At 32.3% G+C, this 24880-nt stretch overlaps 1 protein-coding gene and 1 long non-coding RNA gene across 2 annotated transcripts; one reads left to right on the forward strand and one right to left on the reverse strand.

The window, feature by feature from the left end:
• Positions 1 to 1155: 1155 nt before the first annotated feature.
• Positions 1156 to 9583, reverse strand: LOC103492260 (auxin response factor 19-like). Its single transcript, XM_008452561.3, has 14 exons — positions 8713 to 9583; positions 7902 to 8020; positions 6939 to 7037; positions 6482 to 6538; positions 5748 to 5903; positions 5577 to 5661; positions 5361 to 5451; positions 5001 to 5165; positions 4746 to 4868; positions 4578 to 4653; positions 4320 to 4458; positions 2210 to 4035; positions 1921 to 2111; positions 1156 to 1815 (listed from the first exon to the last, which is right to left on the reverse strand). The coding sequence occupies exons 1-14, from the start codon at positions 8768 to 8770 to the stop codon at positions 1680 to 1682; spliced, it is 3321 nt and encodes a 1106-aa protein (XP_008450783.1). The 5' UTR covers positions 8771 to 9583; the 3' UTR covers positions 1156 to 1679.
• On the forward strand, positions 7919 to 10049 carry LOC127149295 (uncharacterized). Its single transcript, XR_007820728.1, has 2 exons — positions 7919 to 8054; positions 8675 to 10049. It is a non-coding gene; the product is annotated as an uncharacterized LOC127149295 (long non-coding RNA).
• Positions 10050 to 24880: the final 14831 nt, after the last annotated feature.

The raw sequence follows: 24880 nt of genomic DNA on the forward strand, positions 1-24880 counted from the left end.
AAAAAAAAAAAAAAAACAAACTTTTTAATGAGTTCTAATAACAATAAAATTAAACCAATTTTTCCATAAAAAATGTAAACGTGAATGATGGTAGGTTCTTTCGTAATAAGGAGAAAAATAAATTAGTATTAAATTAAAAAAATAAGAATTAGAATTTTACCTACATTTGAAATAAAAAAAGAAAAATACAATTCAAATGGAATAAAAAAAATAAACTAGACTCGACGAATTTGAGAGAAAAAAATGGTTGAATCTTCAATACTCGACCAAAGAGAGAGAAAAGCAATGGTCGTCAAGTCTTCAAAAATCGATCAAAGACAAGCCAAAACAACATTGTTTTGATCAATATTTTGATAAATAGTTTCTGAAGTTTCTATAGAACACATTGTTCATATGGAAACTCACAAAACCTAAGTCAAAAAGAGCATTTTTTCAATGCTCTTTAATTATCATCGAAGTAGATGTTGGTTGCGGCCAATCCCATTGAAGGTGATGTGTGGTGGTGGTGAAAGGCATCCGTCGCCAATGGCAGTCAACAATGGTGGGCTGTGGTCCTGTGGTCTTCGAACGTGGCCATGGTGGGAGTGAAGGTAGAGAGATTTAGAAGGAATAGTGTGGGAGATGTTGGTAACTTTTATCGAGTGTTCACTCAAAAGCACCGTTTCTTTCAAACTCATCTTCTTTTAAAGTCATCTTAAATGATTGTCAAATGTTACAAATCATATTAAAATGTATTTTGTTCTTCAAAACCAAAAACTTTAGATAATTTTTTTTCCTCTAAAATTTTATAGTTAGATATCATTTATGCATACCATTTCTATTGGGTGTATGCATATGTTTTTGAAAGTCCTATGCTCTCACAAATAAAGATAATAAAGTTCTTCCCACTTGAAAATCAGCTATTGCAATTTTTAAAAAAAAAAAGTTGTAAATTTAGAATTGTTAAAAAAATTATAATCAGCTTGTTAATATTTGTACTATTAGTCTCAAAGTTAAAAATCAAATTTTCCCATCTAATATTCTATATTTTAAATGGATAGAATTTCCTACCATATGAATTTTTTAACTTTCAAGTCTTTAACAACAAATGAAAAGAGATGTTCAGATTTTAATGGTAAAAAGAATCAAGTTATTGAAAGTTTCTAGACATGATCATTATCAAAAAAATGCATATAAGCCACATTTCTCATTAGACTGGGAAAGAAAATCTGCACATCTTTTCTATTTTACATTCAAAAACTAAGGATACAACGTTTCATATTTTTGCTAGCTAAACTGCATCACAATAATATAACACTACTGCGTGGCAATTGATCAAATCAGCCTTGGTGATGACAATGGCAACGATATCGTAACTATATAATCACATCGGTGTATAATATACCACCTTCCATGACTTGACAACTCAGAAACCCGGATGAAGCTTCACTTTTCTCTCCACTTCAACGTCTTCTCTCAACTATGCTTTTGAAGTTGTCTAGGCTAAGAAGTCCAGAAAATTTAACCAGACAATGGCCAAAAAGCCAATGCTGAGTGTTGGCTGGCTATATCTCCTCCATTGCTACAATATTCTTGCAACGGGAAATCGTAGCCATACTGATATTCGACACTATGAACTTTGAGCTAAAAATTATAAGAATCAGTTACCATAAGGGAATGTTAGCATTTAGGCTGTGTGTTTAGGCATTTCCACCATCAGAACTACTGCAGGCTTGGTTCGGTAGGACCCCATTACCGATATCTCCGTCCAAGCTCATTTGTTGGACTTCCTGTGGGGAGAGGATCTTGATGCTCCGTACACAGTTCACAAAGTCACTGAAATTTCAAACAAATTCGAGTAAGGATAATGACTATGAGCTTGTAAGAATAAGTACAACAAATGGCAGATGTTTGCATTCAAGAAGTAGATGAAAGACTTACTCCCAAGGGTCGTCCCCTACGAGCAAAACGTCATTTTCATGATCCACATAAACAAGTTTCCAGCCTATCTTTTGCCTGTCCTCTAATTGTCCCTCAATACCAAACCTACGGGCAAGGTCTTGTTTAAGCTCATCATAACCCGAGTAACGGGTGATATCAATAGATCTCCCGACAGCTCCACGTTTGTAAACCTTCAATATTGAAAACCAAGCAAGTTAAACAACATGGGGAATTTATAAGGAAATAGAAATGTTCGCATGCTTGGTCGGCATTTTATATCTAACCATACCTTGGTGTAGGTTCGCATACGCTGGAATGGAGGCGGAGGGGCCCATTGGTTTCTATTCAAGAAGGCGTTATCGCTTATCGTCGAATCCATGGAGTTAAATGTCATGTCTGGAATACCAAATGATTGGGAAACTATAGAGGAAGAAATTTCCTGTTGAGGATCTTTCTGTGTATCATAGGTGGTGAGCATGGCCCCAGAAGAGAAATTATTGGAGAAATCTTTCCCCAAACCTCCAATGCCTTTGTCTAACAAAGGATCGGAACTTAACTGCGCTACCATTTGTCCATCGACGTGATTCCCGTACGGAATGTTATGGAGATCAGTTGGTACTTCCAAATCTTGAGAACTATCTTTAAATAACATTGGCTGTGAGTTGAAAGACATCATGTTATTCTGCTGCAACTGAGCATCATTCTGAGAAAGGCAAGCCGAGGTTGTAGAGGAGGACGTATCCAAGAAATCCGTTTGAGCAACAACACCACTTAAGAAAGTTTGTTGAGCAAAAATTCCATGGCTTTGATTCTTGGAAATGTTCAGTGAAGGTTTAACAGCAGTCTTCTGTGGCAAATCTTTATGAACTAAGTTGGCATTTGGTGACATGTTATCCAATGTATTTGAACTGAATATCGTTGCAGCTGATTGAGCAACATCCTCAACCAATCCTGTGGTTCGATGAACCCTTCCATTGGCTACCGGTTGAACCAAACTTGGACAATTGTTCGTGGAAGGTGACGTGGAGCACGACGGAATGTCGTCCGTGATTCCAGATTGGCCAGCTCCTGCTGCTCCTGTTACTAAACTACTTGTAGCTGCAGAGAGCTGATTGTTTATTTGGGCAGGAGGAAGTCCCATTGGCCTAGAAATATCAGAAAGTACAGTAGATGAAGGTGGTTGCTGTAGTTGTGGAAGTTTCGGCTGCAAATGCTGATTCGAGAACCGATTATTCGTCTGGCCATTGCAATTTGCTGCCTGCTGTGATAATGCATTTGGTGGAGGGCCTGCAGCTGGGGTGGATTGAGGAATGTCGAGCATTTGGTTAGATGACATGGACCTCGAAAAGCTTTGGGACGCATCTACCGACTGTCTCTGCTGATCCGGTAGTTGGGTGAGTTGAGTAGGCTGAAGAGCAGACTGCTGAGCCAAAATCGATTGCTGCTGTTGAAACTTCTGCAACATCTGTATTTGAACTTGATTGTCTGACATTTGCAACTGATGATTTAACTGTTCCGGGTGTGGTGACGGATTCATATTCTGTTGTTGATTCTGACCCAAAATTTGCTGATGCTGCTGCATTTGCAAATTCTGAGGGGCATTTCTCTGAAGCTGCTGATTTTGCAAAGCAGTTTGCTGTTGTAGGATCCCATTAGTGTGAGGCTGCTGCATTATTTGAGCCTGAATCTGACTCGAGACTGCGTTTTGGTTAATCAAATTCTGTCGTGTCTGCTGAGACATATCATCCAACTGCTGTGGTGGCTGCACAACAGACCCCAACGAGTTCATACTTGTCGGTAGCTTAGGTAGCTGATCTAACTGTTGAGCCTGAGAAAGTAGCCTTTGTGCATTGAACTGTATGTTGTTTGATTGTGGAAGTTGTGCATTTGACAAACCAAGTTGTCGAGAAATATCAACACCACCAAGGTTTGGAAGCATAGACCCGGAAAACGAATGCATATAATTTGGCTGCATTGAATTAGAAAGTGAAGGGTTTTGCATATTCATCCATTGAACTAAGTTTAGGCCAGGATATCCCTGTGGATCTTTCATGCAAAAGTCGTCCCCAAACATTGATCTTTTAAATATACCATCCAAATCGGAGGAGTCGTCATCTGCAAGAAAAAATACAAGGACATTAGATTTCCTCTCTAACGTTAACTAGTTCATATCCAGACAAATATTTATCACCCCAAAAATAACGTCAGTTTCCAGACAATTGACTGTCTTCTAAAATTGATTCAAAAAAGAGGTTAGATATGGATTGCATACTATTGTGAGTGGTACTACACAAAGATCACTATCCCTTTTAGGTTACTAACAGATTTGTAATGACATATAGACACAACTCGAAGACTTAACTCACAAATTGAAAACAACTCTTAAGTAAGTATTGTACCTGGCATTCCCGGTTGCCTCGGTCGTTTCGATCTCAAAAAAGGAGGGGGGCAAATGAAAAATGGAGCAATAACAGGCTCGATCTCCCATATGGAGACTCGATTACGCCTTTCTCCTCCAGTCGACTCATCCCACCCAACCTAATCATAGATACACTATACTTTAGCAGCATACAAAACCATAGATAGGAACAATTATTCTCATGTATAAAGCCATTTTCAACTACTCAAGTATGGGGGGAACAATGCTGGTACCAAACCTGTAGATTACGCCACTGTGAGCCCTTCCATCGAACAGGATCAAGATCACTTATACCAGTAATAGTGCCCATATACCTGAAAAAAGATAAGATTTTTTCCATAATAATTAAAACATGTTTTGAGAAAGAAAAGACAGACAAACAGTAAAGAAAATTCACTAGATTTACCTTCTGGTTCCAGACTCTTCAGTTTCAAACATCATTCTGAAGCGCATTCCGAGTGATATTTGGTTTGCAGACACTGCCTTGTAATATTTGGCCAGAGGAATGACAAATTCTGAAGGACTTGCCCTGCATTTCAAGGGATAGGCACTTGAATACTAAAACTACTTTAATTCATCAACAAAAGATTCATTTTCACGATTATCTTTATTTGAAAATTAGCATATACATTTAACTAGTTCAGAAGTAATTGACACGAACCTTGGGTTGTAGAAGACGGTGAAAGGGCTATTGTTTGCAGCAGCATGGGCAGCAGCTGCAAGAATACCAATGTGCATACTATCACTTGACAACACTGATGATGATAAGTTTGTCGGTTGCCTGTTTGCTCGCCTAATACCCAATAGAAGCTGTTGTTTTTCATCTCTGCTCAAGACAAATAAACATCAAGCTGTTGTCTTGAAACACTTGCTTAACTATAAAAAAGCATTGAAGTTTCCTTTTTCATTAATTGGCTTAATCAACCACCAAACAATATAAGTTAATGATCATGGTTCATGAACATGGATTTTCGTTTAACTCAAATAAGTATCAGTTTATACCAAGACATGTAATCATCACCTTATAAACAAAACTGAATCGCCAGCAAGAAGTCTCTTTCCACTAACAAATAAGCTCCAACCGGTTGTTAGCAAATGGCGTTTGGGTTGCCCTGCATTGGGGAAAGAAAAAAGAACACAAAGATGCAAGCCAGTGCGCTTAGAGAGCAATTCTTGAACACTTGTCATACAACGAGCTCAAATATGGATTTCCAAATGATTAGCAACAGTTACATACCTCGATATATGTGACGGAAAGTCCATACATTATCATGCAAATCCTTAGCAACAAGCTCTTGTGCAGGGGGTTGCATTGAGAAATCCTATCAAGCAAACAGAACAACATTACAGTTCGAAATTGAAACAAAGTAGATAAATAACATGGCAGAAGTAAGCAAAAGTTGCTCACAAGAGCAGGGAATATCTTCTCTGCAGCACGGCGTGGCACGGAGAACCCGCCATGAGTGCTCGTGTCACTTGCAGTCAATGTTTTACAGAAGAACTCTGGTTGAGGCTTATTAGACTTGAGAGCTAGATCTGATCTCAACAATGCATCCTTGTCAAACTGCAGAGCAAACATCAAGAGAGTAAGGCTGTATTGCCAATTTGTGATTATTCACTTCTTCTACATAAAATCTAGTCCTAGTGGTTTGAGGTTTGTATTCGAGACTTAGGAGGTATTCCCAAATTCCAAATCCTCCGAAAGAGAGAGGTCCTCCCTTGGAAGGCAGTTTAGCAAAGACCACGGGCAAGGGAGAAAGCAGTTTATTATTAGAAAGAAAGTATCATATTACAAAGTTGGAGGTGCCAATAGACTTAGAGAGTTTACAAGCACAATTCTCTAGATTATTGAGCCAAAATTGTTAATAACATAAATAGGATAAGCCCTAGTCAGCTTGGCCGTTTGAAATGCTAGATAACAAATTCAACGCATCCCCATCAAATGAAAGAACACAAAAGAACATTAGAAAAAAGTCCAATGCGCCCAAAAAGGATAGTTACAAAAGGTCTTAGTAATAGAAGCCCAAAAAGACGAATTAAATCTAGCAAGAGACCACACCACCTCCCACGGACCTGTCTAGCACCTCAAAGACTCCAGCAAAATGTGAAGTTCAAAACATGAAAATCTAGTAAGGAGCTTACAGAAGGAACTGGCAGTAGGGTCATTTGAGCATATACTTCATCTGTTTCTGGATCAGCCTACAAATATAAAGAACAAAGTTTAAGAAAAGCAAAAAAATAATAATAATACATTATACTCCTAAGCTTTTCCCTTCCGTAATTGTTTCGAAAGTAATGTTTTAGTAGAAATCCTCACCGAAGTTGAGATCTAAAACAGTGCGACAGTGACCTAGGTAAGATGATGATCCAAATTTTCATTCTAGATCACCGCCACACAATTCCAAATCCCAATTTCCGTACAAAATTCCAAAGATAGTTTCAAACATAACATTTGTAAGAAGGTAAATAGGAGTACGTTTGAAACAAATGGCAAAGTTCAGTGGTAATTTTATAATTAAACCAAAAGAAAAAAACCCCACAAATTGAAATACAGTTAAAGGGAAGAGAGTGGATGCAGCAAAGCATAAGCAAATCATACATGTAATGTTACATTATGAAGCAAACATAGTAACTTGGAAGGAAGATTTGGGTAGTTTGGGACTTGGCCATCCACATCTTTCCTCAAAGATGCCGCTACCTGAAATTACACATTTAATTTATTATTGGGCACATATTCACTCCTACAAAAAATTAATATCAAGAAATACAAAAATAATCATTATTTTCAGTTATGGTAATTACAAAAATATTCAGTTCAAATCATAATGAAAGAAAACCAAGAATTCAAATGGTTTTGATTATTTCTTCTTTTTTTTTTTTCTAATCTTAGTATTATCAGTGAGTACTAATAAATTTTATACTATAAAAACTTTAAAAAATATGTAAAACTACAAAGAACCTAAGCCAAAAGTTGTTTTTATAGAATAATTTATATTCTTTAGATGGGAAAAAAACTAATACTCTTTTTTTTTAAAAAAAAATGTTAATCCTATTTTAATACTCTTCCATACATATTTTAGTTTAGTCCCACAACTTAGTTCTTAGAATCAAATTTCAATTAATAATTTAACAAAAATATAATGTCATTTCAAAATTTAAAAATGGGGCCTCCAAAATATTTTATATTAAAATTAAGAACATTTTTTCCCCATTTTTTTACCTTTTATATATATATAGAAAATAGAATTTGTTGATTATTTAATAATGATTTTTTAAAAAATTGTGAAATAATTAATTTAAATTTAAAAGAGAAGACAAGAAAAATAAATTTCATAAATGAAGCTAAGGAAAGACATAGGACAATAATTAATCCAATGTGTAAATTAAAGTTGTAAAAGGAGAAATTCCAATGGTTAAATGAAGGATATAATAACAATAATAACAAATAAAGAACAATAAAAGCAAACATCCAAAAACGGCGCATAATAGCAAAATAATGGTTTAAAAAAAAAAAAAGAGAGAAAAAAACGAGAAAGGCGCCGCCACCGCCGTAGCGGCTCACCTGTTCGCTATGACCTTGAGGAAAATACACCACGTGGTAACCGGCCGGCGGTAGGTTCACCAGTGGACCGGCGCACGCTTGCCATAACTCCGGATTTATGATCTTCTTCTCCAATCCACCTGCAATTCACCATCTGTCAGTCGCTCATTTACGGTATGTCAGATACAGAATCGATTGTTTTGGTTCCTTTCTTTTTCTGTTTGTTTCTATGGAAAATGATGGAGTTCTCGAGGTTTTTGTTGAGTTCCTTTTTTTTCCCGATGAAATTGCTGGTTTATTAGGTTTTTAGGGCTAAAGATGTGATAGAATTTGAAGAGAAACTGAAGATACTGTAGGGAGTGAATTTTATGATAGTTCGATTGAAATTAAGCTTGAGATAGAATTCACGAAACAATTACTAATGAATTTCTGAAAGTTCGATAGAAATGAAGTTCTTCAAGCTATTGAATTCACAGGAATTCTTTACGCTATTAAGAAAATTCCTAATCTCTCTAGTTTAACGGACGGTAGCGAAATTGATTCATGAGAAATGGATTAAATGAAGTTAACCTCGAGATCAAATTTGCGGGAGTAAGTTCTTGAATGTTCTAGGAAAAACTTCCTAATCTCTCTAATTTGAATTGAAGCTCGAGATGAAATTTTGAGAAATTCTTGAAGAGTTGGGGGGAAAAGTTCCCAATCTCTCTGAGCTCGATGAGATTAAGCTCGAGATGAAACCGAGGAAGAACATTAGGATATACGAATCTCACTGTTCTGTGATTTTCTTTTCTTAGAGAAAGAGAGAGATAAAGAAAAAAGGGGAGAAACGTACCTTCGTTGGAATTAGGAGCGGCGGCGGCACCGGCGGCACCATTCGCCGGCGTCTTCATTACTTGAACTTCCACAGGTGATTGAAATAGATATACAACCAAACCAAAACTAGAAACACTAACTGTAATCTCACTGGCTCATCTTCTCCGGCGAAAAGGAAATTTCCCAGTAACTAAAACAGATCGTATAGCCAAAAGTACTGGAAAAAGTCAGCTTTAACAATCACTCTGCCACTTCCTAGATCACCTCCAAAAAGAAGGAAAGTCCTTCAAATTTTCCCGGAAAAGTAAAAGGAGAAAAACAATCAAAGAAATGAACAAGGTCAACAACAACAACAACTATGGAACTCCGGCGAAGGATTCCGGCAAAGTCACCGGAAAAGAAAATCGGAAAACTAAAAAGAATCCCCCCCAAAAAAGAAAAACAAAACAAAAAAACAAAACAAAAATGGAAAGAGGAGACAAAGAAGAAAAGAAAGGGTTTGGTTTTGCTTAGTTACAGAGAGACCAAATGCTGAAGCTTTGTTCCCTATCTTCCCCTACAATCTCCAGACAACTTCTTCTCTCAAACACATCAAAACTTTCCATTTTTTTTTCTTCCCAATGTTCTTCTTCTCCTTCTTCTTCTTCTTTGTTCTCTCAAAAACCCCCAAAAAAGAAAGGAAAACAAAAACAAAAAACAACCCTTTTTTTTCTCTTTCCTTGAAATTAAACTAAGAACTTTCTCTTTCTTCTGCTTTAGCTTTGTTTGTCTTCTGTTTGAGTTTGCTTTCTCTTCTGGGTCCTTGAAAATGGCAATCTCTTTGTACTATCTTTCTCTTTTCTCTTTGAAGGGGTTTGGTTTGGTTTTTTTTTCTTTTTTTTTTTTTTAATTCACACCTTAATCATGGTTAATCTTTGTATAAAACTGTTTACTTAATTCCCAAAATGCCCTTCCATCATAATCAACCAACCCACTATCTAAAGAGAGAAAAAATAAATAAATAAAGAGGACAAAAATAAAAAAACATTTAACTAGACAGCATCATGTGCTAATTTTGACCATTTTCTTGACCATCACTATCTCCATGTTATTAATTGCTATCCCCTTTCTCGCTAAATTTTATTATCCCTTCCCCTTCCCCTCCCTTCCTCTCCCCCTTTTCTTTTTATTTCTTTTTTCATTTTAATTGTCTTTTCAAGTAAAAAAGGGAAAACAAATTATGGCTTCACTAAACTCTCTTTAGTAACCTTATGCGGTGTTTGGCTCCAACTTCAACTGAGCTGTGTAAACTAAGGTAGTTTACTCCATCTTTGGAGTTTTAATTATAATAATCTACGATTATTTGCACTTTTACTACTTTCATTTCATTGGGTGTTTAATACTTTTTATTAGATAAAGTAGTTTACCTTTTAAATATTAACTATTATAATTCAAACTAAAATAACTTATACCTCGAATATAGACTATCATAATTTTCTAACTACTATAATCATTAACTATGATAACTAGCTCAACCTTAAACCTTCACTTGATGTTTTGTTCTTTAACCTTTTAAAAATTAGTATCAACTGTATCAGTTGATTTCTTTTAATTTGTTGTTTTGGTTATTAAATAGGCTGAATCTATTTTGAGAGTCCTTTTCTTCTTTTTTGTACTTTTGGTCTTTTTAGTAAATGACTAATCTTTGCATTTATATGTTTGTGCTTTTAGTTTTCAAATATTTTTTCCGTTTTTTATTGTGTTTTTTAATAAGGCTCTGGATAAATTTTCATTTTTTTCCTTCTATTTTCTAGTTTTTATGGTTATTTTTCTCAAATTTCCTACTATAGTTTAAAAAAAATTTGAATTTATAGTCAAATTTTAAAAACAAAAACAAGTTTTAACGGTCTAATTTCTTTTTAGTTTTCTAATATTTCTCTCGATTTAAAACTCAGAAATTACAGAAGAAACAATGTTTATGAGTTAAAAAAAGAGAAAACTAAATATCAAAGAGTTATAAAAATCAGAATTGTCAAATATGACAAAATAAAGAAACTATTTACACCTTATGGCAAAATCAAGTGTAATAAGTTTTTGTTCTTTAATAATTTTTTTTCTAATTATTCTTGAAAAACCCCTTGTCAAAATAATAGTTTTTTTTTTTTTTTTGGTTTCTCTTCCCATTTTTTAATCCATAGAATTAACTAACAAGTAACTAAAAGATGACACAATGAGTTTGAATGTTTTTCTTTTCCATGAAAAGTTAATTTTTGAGTAAAACTTTTTTTTAATTATTAAGTAATTAAAACTTTCCTTCTCTAATTAAAATTTCCAAGGAATCTAGAAATAGTAGATAAGTCTATTTCTAATTCCTAGAAGTAGGAAAGGACTATTTAGGGCACTATTGTTTTTGTATTATATTCTTTAGACTGATTCCTTTTATATTTAACCTTCATACGTAGTTTTAATAAATGAGACTATGAAATACATAATTATGTGTTGTCATATAAGATTCTATTAAGTGCCGTAAAGAAATCAATAACAATAGTCAAAGTAGAATTTTTACATCCGTCAAAAACTAACGTGACATATTTAGAAGTACAATGCCAATAATTAAACCGGAAAATAATGATAAATTTTAAAAAATATATATTCCAATTGAAGATTTTAAAAAAAAAAAACTTTTGTTTTTCTTATTTTTAATATTCAATTGAACATGAATCTAAACTTTAGGTTATATAATTTATTTCATCATAGGAAATATATAGAATTTTATTTCACAATTTTCTTCAAAGATTTAACCATATTTTAGAAAGCAGAATATGGTTTCTAATGTTTAATTAAATTGTTCTGAAATTAGGTAAAATTCTTGCAAAAAACAAACAAAATAAAATTAATATTGGAAATTTTTAGCATTGGGAATATAGTGGAAATTTAATTCCAAGACTTGTGCATATCCATACCTTAAAGAATATTCAAGCTTTGGAAAAAGAAGATGCCATAATTAGAAAAGGTAACATGTAATTTTGAACAAAACCTTTAATCCTTGACTTTAATGCTCTATTTTTACTATTTTTATAACTTAAAAAGATAAAATTATGGTTAATAATACTTATGTTTTTAAAGAACAAAAAGTGTTGAACTGTTTGCTAATAAATTCTTTGTTTTTTCTTAGTTATAAAAGTAGTCAAAATTTTATTTTTTGAAAAAACAAAGAAAAGAATAGTCAAATTTTAAAATGATATTCACATTTTTTAAAAAAAAATTTGTTGCTTGTAAAATTGAGCTATGATCTTAAAAGTGTTCTTAAAAGGTAGTTATATATATTATAAAGAAATATACTCTTTTAATCTTCTAGTTATGGAGATGTTTTTATCACAAAGTTTTAGGCATTTTTATAGCTAAGTTTTGGATGCTTTGTTGGTCAGCTTTTGGTAGATATATATTGACTTCGTTTTAGGTTATATTATTTCAACTTATTTTCTGATAACGTCTTAATTTTATTGGTTCTATTTGATGTAGTCATATTTATTGGATTAAATTTGATACAAAGAATATAGAATTTATTTTTGGTATCGTTCTTTTCTTAGTACAATAACCATAAGAGTGAAGAGTTGAATGTTTAACTTTGAGAAAAAAAAAATAGATGTCTTAGTTGATGTAACAGCCTAGTTTAGAAAAAGTACATAGATAAACCAATATCATATCAAATGAGATGGATTTTGGAAATATGAAACAATGGTTAAAAAATCTTAAAAGAATTGATAGTTACTTTTTTTACCAACAATGTTTATGATTCATTTTTGTTGTGGGAACATTCTCCATTCTTTGAATTAGTTTAAGCGAGTAAATAATGTTGCCAAATTGTAAGGTAATATTGAGGCTATCAGGGTTTGAATCTTAGGCTTGGGGCATTATAGTAGAACTCAACGGTGTAATTGTACAAACCTAGATTGAGTTTATCAGGCTCAAGTAAGGTCTTAAGAAGAAGATGATTTAACTCTTTTTTTTTTTGGACAAATTGAATAAATCACATTTCACCAAAAAAAAAATGAATATATAGCACACAGATAAAATAATTGCATATCTAATACAAAAAATTAGTAAAAGCCTAAAATAATCACGTCCAACTACCATTTTGGACATTTCTTCAAATTTAAAGTTGTCACTGATAGTTGCTATTTGTCAATACTAATTATTATTATCATTTGCCTTCACTAGTAGCTTCTATCAATGATAGATACTATTTCTGATAACTTTTTATTTGTCATCATTTCGAGTGCTTATTTTTTATTTTTTCAAATTAAAAGATATCATTGATAGTAGCTATTAGTGAAAGCAGTTCATAGATGCTATAAGTTGCTACTATTGATAGATGCTATTGAGGATAAAAATATCCTATTAATTGTTATCATTGACACATTTCAATTTGAGAAATGTGACACAAATTGCTATCTTTCCAAATTGAGAAATGTGCAAATTGAATGAGAGACTTGACATTTGAAAAAATTTACAGTTGACTGATCAACATTTACTATTTTACAAATACATTCCATACTATATTTTTAGTTTTTCTTTTTTGTTCAACACTGTGTGAGGTTGAAAATGCAAACTTTTGATTTTTTTCATTAAGCATATAATGTCTTAACTAATTAAATTACGTTGGAACGAACATATCAATTGTAGAATCCTATTCATGTCGGCAATCACATCTCTTTGCTTTGTTGCCTTATTAAAACCTCTAAAAGTAACTAAAAACAAAACAAACACAAGCAAGTTTGTAGTAACAAAGTCAGAAAAAATGATTATTTACAACAAAGTTTTGAAAAGAGATTATTATATATAACATGAATCTATATTGTATGCCTACATGTACTTTTCACTCCAATCAACACCATTCTAATTTTATAATATAATTATTTAATTCAACTTTTCAATGTTAATTGAAGACAACACTGTATAAAGATGACAAAACGAACATAACCATATTGACATATAACATGTATTATCAATCAAAAAGTCAGTATTTCAAATCTTACTACTCTTATAATAATAATAAAATTCGAGTAGAGATTACTCCACAATTTGAATTTTCAATTGAGACATCATTCCTTACAAAATTCACAATCAAAATTCCAAACCTTACATCTCGGTTTGTCCTGTTGCTGAATTAGATGATTAATTAATAATGTTAGCAGCATATTCACAGAAACTTAAATAGGCATCAACGGAAGATGATTTATAAAGGAAACTTCATGGGAAAATTTTGAGATTCAGAATGTAATTGGAAAGTAAAACAAAGAATAAAAGAAAACCAAAGGAACATATAGTAGAGAACCTCGGGAACTTAAAATAGAAAAATTGAAATAATTGAAATTTGATATATAGTAACTTAAACCAACCCCTATTATTTAGAATATAAAATATATATACACAAGGTATTGAATTTAAAAAAAAAAAATATGGGCCATTTTATTTATTTTAGCTATTAAATTGAGCAATAAATTGAATGGATCAATCAATCAATCAATAAATCAATAAATCATTGTCTTAAAAATATAGAAATTATTATTTAATAAAATAGATCCTTGCTGTCTTTAAGATAATGTTAAAAGAAACATACAAGTTGAGAAGGATTTTTGCCCATAAATGTTGTGTAAAAAGCTTAAATTATACTCACATTCAGCGTCAAGTTTGATTATGTCGGTGCATAATTCTAATTTTATTTTTCTTTATTATGTTTTCTCTCCTTCACTTTTCATCATTTTTAATATTTATTATTATTATTATTATTATTGTTCTTAATTAATCTGCTTCTAATTTTCCACTTTGCGTTTATTCTCATTCTAACCTCTAAATTTAACTTTAATTTTTTTAAAAAAAATTCTTTTTTTTCATAGTTAATTTTGTTCTAACTTGTGAAATATGTTTAAGGGATAACCTATGCATATAATTATCAAGTTATATAAAAATTATCTACTCATTATATAGAGTATAACCACTAACTAACATGTCATGTTAAACTTTTATTATATATTGTATCGATTATAGAGATGGTTTGACAACTTTTATGATCAAATAATTATTGATAATAGAGATTGTTTGACAAACTTTAATCAAATAATAGGCCGATCATAATGAAACTTTTATAAGTACAAAAATAAAATTGAAAATTAATAAGCTTTAAAGGATGCCAACAAAAAAAAAAAAAACTTAAAATTTTTAGATATGTTATACTGTTTATATATAACGACTAACAAGTAACAATTAGATTGATGTATATATTATATAGATATGTTTGAATATGTAACCTAACGCAACATTATTAAACTTGGTTATAAAAATAAAAAAGAATTAAATATTCGGTATAATATTTGTCGTTTGCTTTTTATATAATTATGTCTCTTTTTAATTGTAAATTTTTTCATTATTACGAAAGTAGTGTCCAGAACATTATATGTTCTTTACTGAGTGAGATGCAGAAAAATAATTTACTTAGTGCAACAAAATTAAGAAGATTCGAACTCTCAATCACAAATCGTTAACAATAACGCTCGGTTCAACCAAATTTAGAACATATTTATTTGTGACTTTATGTTTATGTTTTCTAATTTTTAAGAAAAAAATGAAAAAAAAAGTCACACAAAACATTTTTTTATTTTTTATTGTTTGAAAATTACCCATAATTAAATAAACTTCTTTTAAAGCAAAATTAAATAAACTTTGATTAAAAGAATGAAGAGACATATGACATAGACATTCACTCAAGTCTGACAATATAATATGATAGGCTAAATTTAAAAAGTCACAAATTGTAATTATTTTTTTTATATTTTTATTTCGTAATATATTTTACGAAAAATGGCAAAAACCACATTATTAAAGTTGCATTACATCTTTTTAACTTTCTCGTAAATACTACAACTCTATACTTTTTTTTTAAATAGTTTAAATTAAACTTTCAAACTTATAGTAATCAAAGAAGTTGGAAACTATAAAATTACAATTATGTGAGTCTTGAGTGTCAAATTTTGACACTTACATATGTTTGATGGCTTATTTTTAAATTTGAATGTTTCAAAAAATAATCGAGACTACTATTATACTTTATGAGTGGTTTTTACGATTTTTCCAATATTTTGAAAAAACACATTTAAATTTCCAGCTAGAATAAATTCTACCTCACAGTTCAATTTTGTGTTGGAACTATATTATAAATCTATAATTTACATTTGAAATTTTGGAGATTTCAAATATATTTGGTCAATTTCTTATATGACTTCAAATTCTAATAATCCATATATTTATTATACAAGTAATGGTGTGACAATATAATATGTGCCTTCAAATTTGCCAACATATATCTTTAAAAAAATATGTTGATAAAAACATATATATTAAAATAAAAATAAAAAAATATATATATATACCAATTCCTACAATCTATTTTGATGAGTTCCAATGTGGTTCTTGGGAAAATGACCCAACAATCAACCATACACAATTATTTAGTGCTCTCACTGTTGTGAATGTTTTGGTACTCTTATTATTATTGTTTTCAATTCTATTGATTTATTCTTGATTTTTTTGTTATTATTTTATTTTGATTCTAAAAGAAAGGTTCTCCTTTGTCATTTTCCATTTTTTAAATGAGTAATTTAGAAAAATAATGAAAATGAAATTGAAAATTATCGTGAATTCAACGTTTAAATTTATAAAGCTAGTTTAAATTTGTTTGATACATTTTAATATTTATTTATGTAGTATATATAAAAATGACAATATGGAAAAACTTTCTTATTCCGATTTTGTTCTTTTGTTAGTTTGATTTTTAATTTATCGGGTTGGTTTTATTATAATAGTTTTTTTACTTCGTTGATTTTCTAATTAATATGAGTTTTCAATGAGTAATTGTATACTTTCGTCTACTCCTCTCTCAATTAACTATTCAATTTTCTAATATATCAACATTACATTTCTCATTATCTCTCAATTAATTAATTTATTTTTAATGCCTTAAAATTCTCTTTTCCCACAAAATTAGATTAATAGAAATCTTTCCCCATTCATTAGCTCAATTTTGAAGCTATATAAAGTTCCATTATTCTCTTCTATCTCCCACACATTCTCCCTCATCTTTCGTAGGACTTATGTTCAAACTTCCAACCATTATCTCTCAATTCTACTTTTCATGTGTCCATTTCTAATTACTTAAAAGGATTGAAAATTTCACGATCGAAGTTAAAGTTGGTATGAACTTAACAAAGAATGGTAGTTAAAGATATTTAAATGTGGTGTATTACTAATAATTTAAGCCACATGATTCTTTCATGTTTAGTTTTCTCTTTATAAAAAGAAATATTAATGTAAAATATAGTAATGAGTAATGGGTGGGATTCCTTTTTCAATGTTCGCTTTTTATTTGTTTGAATCGATGCAACATTTTTCTAAAAATATTTTCATTTGCTGGTTCGCTTTATTTTAGGGTTAACTTATTATTTAGCGATAGTGTATTTGGTGCAAGAGTGGTATTGAAAAGATAACAACATGAACCTTTTTGTGGTTGTTACCCGCTACCTTTAGTTTAGGCTAAATAGGTTGATCGAGTCGAATACTTCTATGATAAAGAGTCTAAGTTTATTTGTGTTGAGGGGATCTCATAGTTAAGGAGAACTTAAGTAAGTTTGTTTGAGGTATTTTTAAACTAACATGGAAAGTACGTTATAGTAGTATGGTGGAGATCTTAATCTTAGAGAGAGTTTTAGTTAAACACTACAGAGAGTTGGTTGTCCTATAAAAAGTGTGTGCATGATGGATAAGTATTTTGCAATAATTGCTTGTCGTGCCACCTTCTCCCTAAAGTAGATGATACTGCACCAAACTGGTTTACCAATCTATGTGTTTCTATCTCTTTTTATCTTAGTATGTATTCTTGTCATTCATATGTTACGACAGTGTGTGTGACTTGACATGTTTGATTTTTCATTCTATTTTTCGATGGTATTAGAGTGCACATGTCTTTATCTTTTGCATGTTTCTTTTCTAAGTCTATCATTCCATTGAGATGCATGGACACTATTAAAGAAGGTGGATCTACCACTCTCCTAATTTTGGATAGAGAAAATTTTTGTTATTTGAAGACGTGTATAGCCGCATTTCTCGAGTCCATTAATAATAACAACAAGAACTTGGAAAGTTGTGGTTACTAGTTTGTCTAGATCACCAACCAAAATGGTGTTAACGTCCTAAAGAAAAAGATTGGCCAAAAGGAAAAGATGAAACGTCTCTAAAGAAACTCACATGTTCTAAATGCAATAATTAATTAATAGGCTAAAGAGGCTTGAGACATTGTCGAAGTGGCACATGAAGAAATTTCAAAGGTTAAGATGTAAAGACACAAAGTTTGAAGATCTAAATATAGTTGATAATAAAACTACGACTGAGTTCAACGTGTCAACAAGAACTTAACTCAATTGGTATTTATATGTACTTGAGAACCAAGAGATTTTGGGTTCTAATCCATCCACCCTCCATGTATACTGAAAACAATTGAGTTTAGTGTTCATTAACTTGAAATTATTTTAGACGATAAACTTGAGAAGCAAATAAAGGAATTGTGTTACAATATCAATGAGATCTCGAGGTGACAAAGCGATAGAAGATTGGAGAATTCCATAAAAAAGGAGAAGCTTCGTGAGAGTGTTTTCTCTGGTTCTTTACTTTTTCTTTTATCTTTATGCTTTTGGATTTGTACAAGAGTATATATTTGAGAGCCGTGAGTAACTAAACTAGATAATTTTAGAGTGTTGATGGATTTACTTATCCAATTAGGTTAACTTTAATTCTTTCCATGGATGTTGTTCAACTTTATTTTTTTAATGACATTGTGTTTAATTCTTATTGATTGGTTTTCAAAACATGTTAGGTTTAACATTTAATTGATAGATTGAATGTCTAACTTGATCTATGTCTTTTAATCATTATTAGTCTTTCATGCAAATAGTTAAATTGATAATGAAAGTTGTTAATGACAAGGCTTATTAATGTCATAAGTCCTAATTTGATTTCAATATATTGGTTATCATTTAAGCTTGTATGAAAATAGGTTGCTTTTGAGAGAAAATGATTTTGATGTTAGTTTCTAGACCTCAACATCTTGCTAAACTTAACCCCATTAATTGATTAAAGAACCCCTAATGAAGTACACTAGCTGGAATGTCTTTTTTACTCTAAATTTCAACTTTGTTGCCAAGTTTTACTTTACTTTCACAAGTGATCAACATTCGATTTAGTTTCTTGATTATGAAATAGCTAAACAAAACTCATTGATTGATCCGTAAGAACGATACTTGGACATTACAAGTTGTTTTACTATATTTTAACTTAATCACGTATGCTTAAGCTTGCACATTTACACACCAATTTCACACAATAAAGCTCTCATGGGAGCATTTCTAATGATAACTTAGAAAGTGTGTTTTATACTATAATATGTGTATTCAAAGTAGTGATAAAGTTTGTCATGGAAAAATCACAAGATAAACATTACGCGTGCAACTTCACAGAGGAAAATGGTAAAAAGTTCATATTAAAAGTGGTCATGGAGGGAAATTTGAAAACACATCGTTTGGAGAGCTTTGTGGATATAAAGGAATTTAACATGAAATTGTCTGCCCTACTACTCCCCATTAGAATAACATTGTTGAGCCCAAGAATAGTACTCTTTAGGAGATGAGATGCGTTATGCTTTTAGAAGATGACATCCCAAATGGTAAGTTCATCTTCACCCAAAACGCTTATTTTGCCATTTTGCTAAAAATTAATTCAAACAACAAACTATTCGTGACAAGATCATTTTGTAGGCATTCTCTCTTTTGAAATACAAATTCATTGTGGGTTGCATGTGGTGTTCTCTAGCGAGTTTAATTCTTTGACCATATTTTTACCGTCAATCCACAATTTTCCATCTTCTTTGATGTCTCTCACTCTCTTTTTGGATATAATTTTTGAGTATTTAGAAAGAATCGTGCAATGTTTTTCCACTAGTTTTGTAGGATTTTTTTTTTTTGTTTAAAAGGACAATATCATTTATCCATATTTGAGTTTGATTATAAACGATTCAATGAAAATAGTTAGTGTTACGTCTCTTCATGGAAAATTAAATGATATAAAAACTAAACAATACAACCCTTTAAGGTTTAGAGGTATTTATTGATGTTCTTCCAAAAGAAATTGAAGTACTAGAAAAAGGATGTTCATGGACTTAGAATATCCTTCCAAAAGAAGAAGTGAAGAAGCTAAAGTATACAGATTGGCAAGTAGGTAATTCCTTGAAAGGTACTTTGTAGAAAAAGTTTGAGAAAAAGCAAAGCCATTTCCGATATGCTAAAAAATAAGATTTGCATATTAATGATGTAATAAGAGGAAGGCAGGGAGGGCAATATAGTGAAGAAGGTTGAAAAAGGAAGGGTAGTGGAGGGTATTGAGTGCCCTTTGCAAGGGATGCCTAAAACTCACATGCCCCATTGTACGGATGGCCAACTTGTGGGTGATTTGTGATAGAGAGGATCTTCTTTTAAATTTAAACCAAAATGTTGTATTCATTAATTAACACTTCTTTTTTCTTTTTTTTTTTAATGTATAATTATTTGGTATTTGATAATGATTTTTTTTTAAATTATTATTTTTTTTAATTTTGAAGTTTGGCTTAGTTTCTGAATAGCAGAGGAAAGTAGATAATGATTTATAGGAGGAAGAGCGTTTTTCAAGAGAAAAAGCCATAACTTTTTATTTGATATCAAACAAAGCCTTCCATTTTTCAAGTTTAACCTTCAATTTTTCTATCTGAATTTCAAAAATAATATGACTTCTATAATTTTCTAGTTTTCAAAATTTGGTTTAAATTTTGAATTCAATATAAAGTATATAATTGAAAATACATTTTATTCAATCGATTTAAGTGTAAAAGTAACTATGAAATAGTTATTACATGAGACCTCGCACCTCATTCGTCATTTTTTTTTTCTTTCGGACAAGTTGAATCCTAAGCCAATGAAAGCAAATCTCAACAGTCAGTTCTCTTCGTAGAAAATGATTAAGGTAATACTATCTTGAAAAACATATTTCATATTATAACAAAAACAATTCTAAAAAATTGCAAAAGCTATAAATTTATGGTCGCTTTGTTCTTTTCTCTAGAAACATGACAAAAGCATAAGGCATTGACATTCTTACCAACAAAAATAATGTCTCCAATAAAAACTAGAATATTAGAAAGAGAGGAATTTTACCTATCAATGAAAATAAAGTTAATAATCGATAAAATTATATAAGCTATACTATTTAGTATAAATTATATGGCCCCTAATTTTCAACATGTATTTAACTTTTCCTTCGAATGACGAGTTTGAAAAGTAGAAATATTTATAATTTGTTGCTGGTTGTTCGCCCTGTTTAAAGCACATATTATTTATCATCTTAAGGATTAAATATAATGAATTTTGTTGAATTTATTGACGAGAACATTTTGTTATGCAACAACATATAAACTTTTGTGAATTGCATTCGTCATTCTTTATCATCAAAGTAGTGCAATCTTTGGTTTTCTCTTTTATCAATCAAGAGTGCAATTCTATTGACCATGAACTTACCTCCCATGCTCGTAGACATTATTGGTAAGGAGATTTGGCTTGATAAAATCATCCTCCATGGATGGTTATTTGTTGTTTTTTTATTAACATTTTCTCAACGGTCTTGTTCGTGTTTTGTTGTTAAAAGAAAAACCTTGATATTGACTCTATAAATATAACTTTTGATCCTATATATTTGAATAGTACATTATATTTTGATTTTATGACCCGACAAAATATAAAATTTAGAAAAGATGATAGAAAAACTGACAAATAACATCACATTAAACATTGAATACTAAGCTATACAACTTTTATCTTTTTCATTTTCATTATATCATATTATAAAATTATCTATACATCACGAAAGATAATATAATTTCGTATTTAAATTAAGGAGAAAATAATAAAAATTATTTATTAATCCAAATGAACAAAAGAAAAATGGATTTTAGATATCTCTTTTAAAAATTTATTGTAAAGTAAAAAGTGAATATTTTTTTTTAAAAAATAGTATAAACAAATATGTTAAATTTCTTTCGTAATCTTTAGTTTTTTTATTATGGATATAAGCAATTATTATCTCTTACCTAAAGCAAAAGCAATTGTGTATGAATCTAGAAAAGTATTGGCTTAAGATCTTTTCAAAGTTAATTAAAATTATTTTAATGATTAAATCTAATATTCCATTCTAAAACAATAAAAAAAAAGAAAGGGATAATGTATAGTTGTAAGAATATTAGTTAATATTTACTTTATAAAAAAGAGATTTTAAATATAATTTATAAGTGAATAAGAGATTTGGGTGGTATGATTAGACAATATTTTGCCTAAGTAGAGACAAAAAAAATTGAAATCTTTCACACAAATGATGGATTGATTAAAACCCATGGGTTGATTTGAGGCACCACTTGAAGTGAGAGATAATTCAATAACACTACTAGTGATGGACTTGGCATAATGCGACTTTGAATAATGAATAGAGAAATAGCATAAAATTCCATTTGTGACAAGATTTGTAATGTTTTAAGTTCAGAATTTTTTGATTACGTCTTAAATTAAGATTGGACATTTCCTCTGTCTCCTTTTCGATTTAGATTTGACCATCTACCAATCCCGACTTTCTTTCTGAAGCATGAAAGTTGTAAAAAAATTAACATAGGTCCTACAAATGTTTCGTCTCCGTTTAGATAAAATTTTTCGGGAGATTACCAAATGTAAGACAATTCTACTTTAAACACGTATATACAATTTTTAAAATAATTCTTGTGAGCCAAATCACCAAAACAAGAAGGTGCACACATTCCTGATTAAGTAGTAATGTAACGACCCAACTCCTTATACTGAATTGAAGTCATTACTAAATATAGAACAAGTGGTTTAAGTCATAAAATTTATTAAAAACGCATAAGGTTTAAGAAATTTTATTTATGAAAATTTAAACAAGGTAGTTATGCAAAAAGGTGTAATGCGTTCTAAAGTCCTACTCGGGCCCTATCTACATAAAAGGATGCTAAGTAATGAAAAGTACTCAAACTCAAGTACGAAAGTCTAAAATAAGGATAAGCGGAAGCAGTAGTCCCTATGGCCCGCCACGGTCACTTCGGGTCGCTCGCCAGCTTGCCCTTGCCCTTGCCTCGTCCTCTACCTGAAAACATGAAATGAAGAGGGTGAGTATAAAATACTCAGTAAGGGACCCACTACTAGTCCCACTAGGTGCCTGTTAACTTCCTGTCAGAGTCCTGTAACTGGTACCCAATCTCTGGCACGTTCCCGAACACGTGCAACATGCGCTCCCGTAGGAACGTAACTCTGGTCTTCGGTGCCCCGGGGGACACCTAGGACAGTCGGGATGCGAGGACCCCGTCGAGTCACTCGAGTCATATCTATATCCATGCTAGACTGGTGTCCCGTCGGACCACACAGTCCTCAATAGGTGGTGATCCCGAAGGACACCCATGCAGGTACGACTCTAACAGATTAAGCTAACAGGTACCCTAATCGCAGTATACATACACATGGCATCAACATATAACATATCAGATAAATCATCATTACACTCTCCGTCTCGACATCCGTCGTATAGCCATAACAGCTCTCGCCACACATAACAGGCTATAGTATAATCATATCGTCATTTGCATCATACTAACATTGATTTCAGGCATCGTACTGTCTAAACCTCAACATGCAAACTTGGAGCATACATAGTCTCATAATGCTAAACATGGATCTAGTAGTAGAATCTCTTACCTGGAGATTTACTTGTCGAGTCCTAACCGCGAGGCAGTACGCTTTCCAAGCGACGAGGTCCTAACTGTTTAATATGCCAAAATTCGCAATTAGGTCATCAACGACTAACGGTTCAAGACTCATTTGAAATGACTTACCCTAGAGAGAGGTTGCAGTGCTCAAGCCCCTACTGAAGAAATCCCCCGCTGCAGCAGTTACTTGGTCCAAGACGTCCCTTAAGGAAAAATGATCTAATTTAATTCCAAATTAAATTATCTAGTGCCCAAAATATTGAATCTTACTGGATAATGCCAAAATAATTGATTTAATTACCAAAAATTAGGTGGAAGGAGCCAAATTAGGCTTGGCGGCTCGGCTGGAAGGAGAACAGGGGTCGGCTCGGCTCGGCTTGGCGCAAGGATCTTGCGCGTGCGGCTCGGCTCGCGTCAGCAAGGAGGCGCGGCTCGGCTTGCAGTGCAGGCGGCGCGGCGCGGCTTGCACGCGGGGAGAGCTGGGCACGTGTGGGCACGGACGCGGGTTCGGTTTCGGGTTCGGGCGAGCGGGCGTGGAGCAGTTCCGGGTTCGGGTTCGGGCTGGAGGCGCGCGAGGCTTAGCTGCTGGATTTCAGTCGGCGCGACGGCTGGCTGACGAACGTTCCGGCTGCGCTGCGTCGGATCTAAGCGGCGCGGCGTGGCTGGGCGTGTTGCGGACACGGCTTGGCTGACGAATCGGCTGCGGCTCCTCAGCGCTGGATCGGAGCGTCGCGACGCGACTGGCTGCTCTTCCTCAGATCGAAGCGGCGCGGCGAGTTCCGGCTGCAGACACGGCGGGCGTGCGTAGCTGATCCTCGGCGTGCGGTGGCTTGACTCGGTTTGCAGTCTCCGGCGCGGCTGGGCGTGTGGCGTGGGTAGGCGGCTAGGGTTTCGGCGGCGGCTTTAATTGTTTTCTCTTTTTTTTTTCTTTTTGGTTTTTCTTATGCACGTCCCAAGGCTGCTTTAAAGAGAAAAATTTATTTCTTTTTTTTTTTCCGATTCCTTTAATTAATTTGAAAACAACCACCTCCTATATCTCCAAATCTTTTGAAATTTACCTAATTAACCCCAACTAGTCCCCACATTTCTCCCTTAACCAACCAACATTAGTTTATAAAACTTCCCTAATTATTTCCAAAATACTTATTATCTTAAACCAAATAAAGATTCCCAACCTTAATTACTCGAGAAATAAAATGATAAGGTTCTTCCAATAAGTTTAAAAATTCTCATAACCACACTTAATGTTAATGACAATGGACAAAACCAAAAGGAAATATCGAATTTGTTGGGCGTTACAAGTAATTATCAACTT

This window comes from Cucumis melo, chromosome 5 (assembly GCF_025177605.1).
Source record: "Cucumis melo cultivar AY chromosome 5, USDA_Cmelo_AY_1.0, whole genome shotgun sequence".
Lineage (NCBI taxonomy): Eukaryota > Viridiplantae > Streptophyta > Magnoliopsida > Cucurbitales > Cucurbitaceae > Cucumis > Cucumis melo.

Coding starts and splice junctions, on each gene's coding strand:
- LOC103492260 (XM_008452561.3), bottom strand. CDS start 8,770: ATGAAGACGCCGGCGAATGGTGCCGCCGGTGCCGCCGCCGCTCCTAAT. Junction 5,452..5,576: donor TTTCCGTCACATATATCGAG/GTATGTAACTGT, acceptor TCCCCAATGCAG/GGCAACCCAAACGCCATTTG. Junction 1,816..1,920: donor GTAGGGGACGACCCTTGGGA/GTAAGTCTTTCA, acceptor TTGAAATTTCAG/TGACTTTGTGAACTGTGTAC.